This window comes from Sander lucioperca, chromosome 19, assembly GCF_008315115.2.
Source record: "Sander lucioperca isolate FBNREF2018 chromosome 19, SLUC_FBN_1.2, whole genome shotgun sequence".
NCBI classification, from domain to species: Eukaryota; Metazoa; Chordata; class Actinopteri; order Perciformes; family Percidae; genus Sander; species Sander lucioperca.
In genome coordinates, this window is record NC_050191.1 from 16,484,982 (window position 1) to 16,495,170 (window position 10,189).

Below are 10,189 nucleotides of genomic sequence, written 5' to 3' on the forward strand. Positions count from 1 at the left end.
CCTGGTGTATCTCAGTTTCACACTGAATAGGTGGAGTTAAGTCACCTTGTCTTAAACACCTTCTAATGTCACCTAATTTCAAGGGAGAATCTGTGGGAAGTAAAAACTTCAATACAAAAAAGGTGCTATAAGCCTTGAAATAGGTAATAACAATCATAAATGTTAACAAGCCTGAGTTTGCTGCAAAGTTATCTTATGTGTTTTGGTAAATGAACAAATTAATGGTATCCCAGAGTTTCATACATTTAATATTATATGTGGGATGAGTCAATTTGCCTTAAACGCCTCTTAATTTAGTGCTCCATGATGGTCCACATGCTGTTCCCTGTCCCTTTTATTCTTAAAGCCAGGAGTAAATTTCTTAAAATGTACTTAAACATGGTATTTATCTGTGGGCAGTTATTGGCAGTATGCACCAATATCAACCCATATCTTTATCTGCCACCAGCAGTTAGTTTCAGTTGAACATTCTGTTGCTATAGCAACCCTTACTGACAGAGTACCAAATATGGACAAGCATCTTTTATCTATTCTCTCCAATGCCGTATTGAACCATCATCGGTAGTCCATTACTTATTGCTACTTTGAGTATCTGTATGTAGTTTGAAATGTTTGCTACCTCTGCAGCGTTGTGGAGGAAGGTCTGGCAATGCAAGACTATGATTTAGCTAGCTCAAAGCACCACACGTAGAAGCCGTAGACTCTTAATCTTATGCATATCTTTTCAGGTGAACTAGACTAGTCTTGGTCTTAATCTTCTGACCCTAACGCTGACTAGTGTATTAGTTTAGTGTTAATCATGCTAGCCAGTATGCTAGCTGTCTGAATGTATTGCTAAGGCAACAATAGTAGGTACAGTAGGCCAACAGTAAATTCACAGGTTTGGCCAGCTGTAGATAATTATTGTGTTGGAAGTAATATCATTGGCAATAGCTCGCATAAATAGAAGGCTGCCATAATTAATGTTACAAGTAACGCCTGTGGTTTAACAAGTCAAAATGTCTAGTATTTGTTGTGTGGCCACGGAAGAAATTAAGAGTGAGTTACAGCAAGAGCGGAGAGATAAAGGGAGCTCATGTAGGCGTAACAGATGGTCTGGACTAGAAGACCTGCTAACAAGCTAATGCACAAAAAGCTGTGATCTAACTCTGGGGATGGTACAGTAGATTAACAACCTCAGTTCAGCACCAAGTTGCTTTCCAACATGCAGAACCCGATCAGTTTCTAAGTACTGTGTGTTTTGCATACCTGCAAGAAGTTATCTCAGACTGACACACACCACGACTAGGCTGAAACACTGATCCAGTATGTCGGGTAAATGTTCACCTTGGAACAAACATCTTGTTAAACCCAATAGGTACTGATTATACTGTACTGCTGTTACTCTTTGTATATTTGGCTATAGCCATCACTCCTTTTCCTCTGAAACATTTTGAAAGTTCAGATCTTTTCTTATCATGTTCCTGTAATATACAAACCTACCTTTAAGTTAATTTTCTGCTCTTATTTGCCACAAAACATTTTTACACTTTTATTCTTCAGGACAATTGTGATTCATATGAACATGAAGTTTAAATAAATCTGAAGAAGATTTCGGTTGCAGCCAGTTATTCGGAGGATCTCTATTTTCTCTATTGCCAAATAGAGCTACATTTATGACGCAAGGACTGATATGAGGCAACAACATATCTTACTAAAATCTTTGTACCAAAACATGTATTTCTGTCTTATGCACCAATTAAATGTCGATAAAACAATGGATGAAATGTTGAGAGACAGGGTAAGGTAGGGGTTAAGGTAGGGGTAAATTCAAAGCAGCATGGCAATATGGTAACCAGTTTTGGTTTCCAGGCAACAGCTGTTTGGCCACCTTTTGTCAGTGGAGAGGGGTTGTCTACATTCATAAGCTAAGTGGTCACATGAAGTGCCTAGTGACTCATGTCAGAGACCTAGACGGATACCTAACCACACACAGGACCAAAATACATCTCAGAATCATTTCCAATTGTCTATGATGGACTAAACCAAACAAAAAGAATGGTCACCTAAATAGAAGCACTGCACCACACAAACACATTCAGTTATTTTTGTGGAAAACCAAGAACGAGCTGCCCCCAAAAATATCAGTGACTAGATACAGTAATTCATCAATACCCATGTGTGCTGAGAGGTTTCAATGTAATGAGACACCGGCCATTAGAAACATAAAAACATGAGGAAAATCAGGGCCTTACACAAAGATCTCTTTTCCCTTCAAAACAGCCCCTAACCCCCTACAGTCCCACAGCCGGCAGATACAGACAGCAGTGCTCTCATTTTCAAGAGTACACACATGCTCTCACATGCTCGTACACAAACATACCCTTTACATTAATCCCCTATAAAGATACTTACTCAGGAAAAACTGATGTCTTTAATTAGAACGAGAAGAGGCCAATAATGAAGCAACAGAGACAGAGAAAATTCTAATCATGGAAGATAGTACAGTATAGTGGATGGTTATGGTTCAACAGGTTGAGAGGAAAATGGATGCACAGTAGAAGACTAGTGCGTTGGAAAATGGGGGTGAAATCTTTGACAGCTGAATGAACACATCGCAGGGATACATTTACTGTAAAGGTACTTTATTGTCTAATACATGTAGCGAAATTCATTCTCTGCATTTAACCTATCCCTCAAGGGAGCAGTGGGCAGCCATTTACAGCGCCTGGGGACCAATTCCAGATCTGAGCCAGTACCTTGATCAAGGGCACTGACTGGAGAACCTAGTATGTGTTTTTTGATGGTGGGGGAAACCGGAGCACCCGTAGGAAACCCACACAAACATGGGGAGAACATACAAACTCCACATAGAAAGGCCTGGAACGACCTGGATTCAAACCCAGAACCTTCTTGCTGTGAGGCCACAGCGCTAACCATTGGGCTACCATGCTGCCGCAAGACGCAACACCTCAATTTACCCAAAAACGTCTACTTCTGCTTCTCACAAAAGAAGCAGTTGTATTCACTCAGACACACTATCACACCTGAAAAAATCAAATGAGTGAATCACTCACAAAAGGAACAGTCACATTGTCTTATAAATGTGTCTGACCCACTGTAACTGCCTCGCTGCCGGGATCCCAGCCTTGATTTTACAAATGGGGACAAACAACAAAAGAGGACTGAAGCACACAGATTAAGAGGTGAGAGACTCTTAAGTAAAATAGATGAAAAAGAAATGTGACAGACAGTAGTAGAGAGTGGGAGGGATGAAGAACACTTACAGAAGCCGCATGAAAGGATTAATAATCATTTTTTGTGAACAATAGAGCACAGACATATATGAAGAGGAGCGAACAGGGAAAAGGACAGTGTAGAATCAATCAATCAAATGTCACATCATGTTTATACTGTAAATACATGTTTAATTTAGAACTACCGGTCATAATTAAATAAATGCATTTAGACAAAACAAAATCGGTGTGCAGCTATGCAAACTAAGAATGAGGTTTGATAAAACCCACAATATCAAAGTATCAGTGATGTGAGAAAAAAGGCAAACAACCTGGATATACATTTACAGTACATGACTTACGTTATGCAAGCCAATTGTTTCAAATAGTTTTTTGAGAGCAATTTAGGGAAAACAATGTATATCCCCGTCATGGCACAATGAACAGAATAAAATTAATTAAACAGAATAAATTAAAAACAAAGATCAAAACTCAAAGCACATCTGATGTGCAATTTAAAGAATCAGTCATCATAATCTCTGGGCCTGCCATCTTAGTAATTATGTTATATAATAATATTGTTAATAACATTTAAGATTCAAAATACTTAAAGATCCCATATTGTAAAAAAAATTATATCATGCCTTTTTATTATAAAGCAGGTTGAGGTGCTATATAAATACTGTGAAAGTATCAAAATGCTCAATCCATAGAGAAATGCACACAGCCCATATTCAGAAACTGTGCCTATAAACGAGCCGTCAGGACTTCCGTACGATTGTGATGTCACAACTATAATATACTATATGTAGGTGGAAAGTGCTGCTACTGTGGTGTTACAGTCATGCCCCGGCTGCAATGATGGTGCAGAGACACCGAGAGTTTTTTTGAGAGGGGGGCTTAAAGAGACAGGCGCTAAAACAGAGAATTTCAAAAAGAGGTTAAATACAGGTATATTCAAATATTTGAACATAAAAGCACTTAAACTACTTTTAGTAGAAACCCAAAATATGTATGAACCTGAAAATTAGCATAATATGGGACCTTTAAGAGTCAACATTTTTATAAATTTACACATTCAAAACAAACATTTAGTTAAATAAATTTAATTAAAAGAGTTTCAATCTAAATTTAAATGGAAAAAAACACAGAACAAATAAAAAGCACCATATAGGTAGCCTGTTGAGGCATGTCTGAATGAATAAAAACAAAACTGACATAACTGAATAACATTTGAAGCTATGACTGTAAAACACACACATGACTTAGTTAAAAAATAAAAATAAATCAACCCGCATAGTTGAGTCCAAATTCAGGACACATGGGTTGTAAATACAACATTATGGACAGTATACTCCCAGCATTGGATCTGATAATCTGGATTTGCACATCGGTAACAGAGATCCAGTTCTTGATGTCTGTGTCTCACATATATCTGTTCTTGACGTACTCCCTGTACATCAACATGTCGTCCCTGCACAGCACCCTCACCTGACCCTGACCGGTCATCACATGGCTCTCAAACTCCTCGCGGCTTTCTCTGTCGACCTGCGGGGGAGAAACGCCATAGATGCTGTCCTCTGGGAAGCAGGACACGGGCTCTCTGAGAGAAAGGAACAATAAGGAGGAGGGAGAAAGACAGAAGCAGAAGCATGTTCAAATAATGGCTGTTGTGGAGAATATAGTATAATTAGTATACAGTAATCTATAGTTGTCACAAAATATTTAAAAAAATGCACTAAAGACTAGAAAAATGCTTTAATCCAACAAACAACATCTTGTGAAAATGTGCTGGAGAGAGTGAAGGCCTTTTTACAGTCACCACAGCCGACCTGTCGCACGCCAATGTGACGTCAAAATGACATAGATCTCGCTGGCGCGCCAGGATTTTGAGTGCACGACCAGAGGTCGTGTACCACTATTATTTTCAGCGGCGCACGATAAAGTGGAAACAGGAAGCATGGACGAGTTTGAAGGCAACCGGATGCCAGGACTCTCAGAGTGACTGCAAGTCTCTCTTGTAAACTAACTGGGTTAAGATGAGTTCTTTTATGGTGAATGAAAGGCTTGATCCGACGAAGTAGGTCATCGACTCAAATCGAAACATTGATGTCAATGCTGCTGCCAGTTCTGCTGTTGTTTACCTTTTTCTTGTTCTTCTAGTCTGTAGAAATAGCAAAGTCGGTAGCCTTTCCTCATTAGCGACAACTCTGTCCAGGAGAAGACTGCAATTAGTGTCGCGACCACCACGCGCAAGTATATATATATAGTTACGGCGCTCCCATGATGTCACATTTGCGCACGACAGGTCAGCTGCGGCGAGTATACCAGACGCCTGAGTCATTAAGAGTACTCATAATGGAAACACAAGGATTGCAGAGATGGGTGCTTTTAAGGTAGAATCACTCATATTTCCGCAGAAACTAGACTATAAAGCATGTCTCGTCATAATCTTAAGGGGAGATTTATCAACTGCGTGCTAGTCAGGTTATCCACTCAGTCAGCTAGTTCAACAGCAGCTGAGGACCCAGTGAGCAGATGCTCAGACACATGGTTGCATTACAAATGCACCTCCTTGATTATTGGCTGTATCAAAGTAACAACAGAAGCTCTGGTAGATGGAGGATGCTTTTAAATTATGAACTTAGGTATTCTGGGGTCCAGGCACCCAACTTGAAACCAAAGATGCACCGTCACAAGGCGACCAAGAGGCTGAGAGGGTTAAACGTATGGTTTATCACGTTTGTTTGTGTTTTTGGACAGGCTGAAGCCAGGTTTCCATCCAAATGTAGCGCACATTTGTATTTAGGAATTGTTTCATCATGATAACAGTTGGTGGTCCAGTTAAGTGCCATTTAGTCTCGCTTTGCCAGACCATCCACACGCTGCGGAGCGGAGGAGGGTCTGGCTAGTCCACATAGCATTTTGGGATGGGAGAAAAATTTGCTCTGGTTTATTGGAATTTCTTTAAACCAATCACAATCACCGTGGAGTGGTGCTAAGCGCTGGACAGAGCCGCTGCAAAATAGTTGTGCAAGAGAAAACTCAGATTGGACAGATAGTCTAGCTAGCTGTCTGGATTTACCCTGCAGCGATCTGAGGAGCCGTTAACCATAGTCCTCATTAATCAACCAGAGTTTAAAATTCCAACAAAAAAAAGAAAGCGGAAGGAAACAGAAATCTGCAAAAATACATGCATCCGGCGGAATTTCCTGTGGCACTGGAGCAATCCCGGAAGTGGAATGTCAAGGATATAGATATAGAAGTCAAGCTATTACACCATTGCAGGAGAAAATTATGTTGATTCACCATGTTGTCTCAAAAGCTTCAGAAAGAAGGCAACACAGACTATTTAATTAGTCTTTACGTTCATCTCGATCAGGTAACAAATACAAATGTTTTGCTCTGTGAGACAGACCATTGTCTTAATTTGTGTTCTGTCTGTTGACTTGTAGTGACACTTCATACACAGCTGACATCTCAGCAGCTCTTGCAGATAATCATTACAGCCTGTAGACTAGTCAAGTGATGTGAAATGTAGAATAAATCAGGGAATACCCCAGCTACAAGGATGTTTCCTTCCTACAGTCACACTTGCAGAAATAGATCAATAGAACATTTAGCAAATGACCGATGTTCATGTTTTCACAGAATTATGAGGTAACATTTAAGTCTCCAAATTTTTTCAAATCTAAAACTTTATTTTTGAAACAACACTTTAATATCTTGCTGAATTAACTACCAGGTTAGAAGGTGTAAAGGTGACCATAATTACACTTTTTTTACTCAGTCACATCTGTCCATTCATCTGGATCTGTGACTTAAAAGCTCATTATAATTTGAGGCGGAAACAAATCACCACACCTCACTGATGCTGCTCAACAGGAATCCGCCACAGTAATCACATCCTTTCCGGTTTTATCCCCACCAAATGAGTCAGCTTTGCCTATGCCTGATGGGTCAATAGAGGAGCTACACAGATGGAGATGTCAGACTAAAGGGCTCCAAATGGTGAAAACGCGCGTTTGGGGTGTTGTAACAGTGTCTTAGAATAGCACTGTTGCACAACAACAGACACACCTGCCAGACCCTGTGGACACGAGGATGACAGAAATGGACGGACGGACTAAGGAATGGCCAGAGTGACGAAAGTTGAAGATATAGGCCTACGAGGAGAGATGCAAACTGAACAAAAATGAAAAGATGTTGAAATTCCCTGCTGACTGAGGTTGCTCTTGCACATAATATCTGTATATCTGCCACCTTTTTCTGACGTATAATATCGTTCACCTGTGCTATATTAAAAATGGCATTTCCTTTGAGCAAACATTTATGTTTTTGTAAAAAGAGTTGCATGTTCAATGAGAGCCACAAAGAGTCATGTGTTTGCTCTAAAAAGGTTGTAAACAGCACTCTAAAGATGGAGTCAGAGCATAGAAAATGCATCCAACATCCTCTCCTTCAATCTTCTCTCAAGTCACCAATTTCCATGTTATCATCATCACAAGAAGACGACCCACGAGCGGGTAATCAATTTAACTGTCAGACCTGGGCTGCATCACTATCTTTACTACAAACTACAAGACAGGAGTACAGATCCTCAGAGACTGGAAGGGGCTGTTACGAATATTTTTGTATGATCTGTTTTCTTTCAAAGTGACAGCAAGGCAGTTCTGATACATCAATATCTACTGGATGGATTGGCACAAAATGTTATGCAGATATTCATGGTTGCCAGAGGATGTATCCATAGGCGTCAATTTCGGTGGGGACGGTGGGTACGCGTACCTACCAGATTTCACACACACACACACACACACACACACACACACACACACACACACACACACACACACACACACACACACACACACACACACACACACACACACACACACACACACACACACACACACACACACACACACACACACACAGCCGCTCTGCTGCGCTGGCTGCATGCTTCTCTGTTCACAACACTGCCGTCGGCACATTCTGCTTAACGTGAAAAAAAGCTTAACGTGATTTAATGTACCTAAACAACGATCAATGATCCCCAAATGTCTCATGGCCATATCTTGTAATGAACACTTAAGCCTGTCAAAAGAACTAAACCGAAATCCAACGATTAAGTTATCTCACATTAGCGTTGTCTTCTTCATTGGTGCCTATGGCGAGGAAAAGGCTTATACCTAAACAATGATCAATGATTAGCAAATTTCTCTCTCATATTGCTCCTCATAACAACTGAAAACTGTCAAAAAATCTAACCAGAAATGTGGTGATGATTGATCGATGTTTAGGTACATTAAACCACGTTAAGCTTTTTCACGTTATGACTTATAAACCCCATGAGAACCGTGGGGAGTCAACCCACAGCCACTCCGCTGCCCTGCTGAAAATGTGAATCAGAAACACTTAATGTCAGATAACGTCCATAATAATTGGAGTTTGGGTTCGATTTTTGACAGTTTTCAGTGGTTATGAAGAGCAATACGAGAGAGAAATTTGGTGATGATTGATCGTTGTTTAGGTACATTAAACCACGTACAGCTTTTCCTTACATAGGCTATAATGAAGCAGAAACGCTTAATGTCAGATAACGTCCATATTGATTGGAGTTTGGGTTAGATTTTTTGACAGTTTTCAGTGGTTATGAGGAGCAATATGAGAGAGGAATTTGGTAATCATTGATCATTGTTTACGTACATTAAACCACGTTTTTATTCAATAGTAAGCTACAGGACAGCGTCTTTCAAAACATGACCTGCGCAAAAGAGAAAAATGAATGCGTCACACCAGCACTTCTGGAAATGTACTTCCGAATGAGTCTCTGTCCCCAGCACATTTCAAACCAAACTGATGCCCATGAATGTATCCTGATGACTTTGGTGATCAGTTGACTTTTCATCTAGCACCTGATGTCTATCATCTACAACCATGAGGTTGACATTTGTGGTTTTGAGTGATATGTCTCCACAACAAGCATCAACTGTACTTTGTGTTTAGTTCTAATTAGCAACTGTTAGCATGATTACACGCTAACCTAAGATGATGAACATGGTTAACATTATACGTGCTAAACATCAGCATGTTAGCATTGTCACTGTTAGCATGTTAGCATGCTGATGGTAGCATTTATCTAAAAGCGCTGTACATTTTTAAGACCACTATGCTGAGTGACTGGTAAACTATTCTTGTGCAGAGTGGCGCTCCATAAAAATATAAATACTTTACAAATACTGTACTTGCTTTCTTTTATTTTTGGACACAATCCTTTATAGATAGGTATATAAAAATCGGACAACTAAGAACTTTTTGTCTGCTATGAAAATGCCTTTTATCCTTAGCTTATACTTAGCTTAGCACAAAGACTGGAAACAGGGGTAAACAGTTAGCCTGGTTCTAACCAAAGGTAACAAGATCGGCCTAACATAACCTCTAAAGCCCACTAATTAACACGTTATCTCGTTTAACATCTACATAAACTAGAGAGTAAAAAAAATGGTTGTAGGGGTTGTGTGCCGAACTATTCTTGGCTGCTGGAGCGTCTTATTTAGTGTACAGGCATATAGATATGTCTGTACATATAGATCATTTTTTGGGGGGCATTTTAGGCATCTATTACATAGAACAGCTGAAGACAGGAAAAGGGGAGAGAGAAGGGAATGATACGCAGCAAAGGGCCACGGCTGCTGCAGCAAGGACCAAGCCTCTGTACATGGGCCGCACGCTCAACCAGGTGAGCCACTCAAGCGCCCCGTGAGAATGGTTTTGATATTATCATCTAACTCTCAGCAGGAAAATGAATAACAATATTTCCCAAAAAGTCTAAATATGCCTTTAAAATGTTTAAATATCTGACAATCGATTTAAAAATCTCTAGTTGTCCATTACTTTGGCACCAGTTTTTCTCAAGGCTGCGTCCTTTCCCCTCTGATCTTCTCCCTGTACACCAACAGCTGCACCTCCAG

The 10,189-nt window shown here is 40.0% G+C and overlaps 1 protein-coding gene across 2 annotated transcripts in view; it reads right to left on the reverse strand.

The window, feature by feature from the left end:
* Nucleotides 1-3,196: 3,196 nt before the first annotated feature.
* fig4a (FIG4 phosphoinositide 5-phosphatase a) overlaps nucleotides 3,197-10,189 on the reverse strand; it is a 54,489-nt gene continuing 47,496 nt past the window's right edge. For both annotated transcript variants that reach the window (XM_031322043.2, XM_035995361.1), the window contains one exon: nucleotides 3,197-4,818. In XM_031322043.2, the coding sequence (XP_031177903.1) occupies nucleotides 4,641-4,818 (178 nt within the window). In that variant the 3' untranslated portion in view covers nucleotides 3,197-4,640. The remainder of the gene's footprint in view (nucleotides 4,819-10,189) is intronic.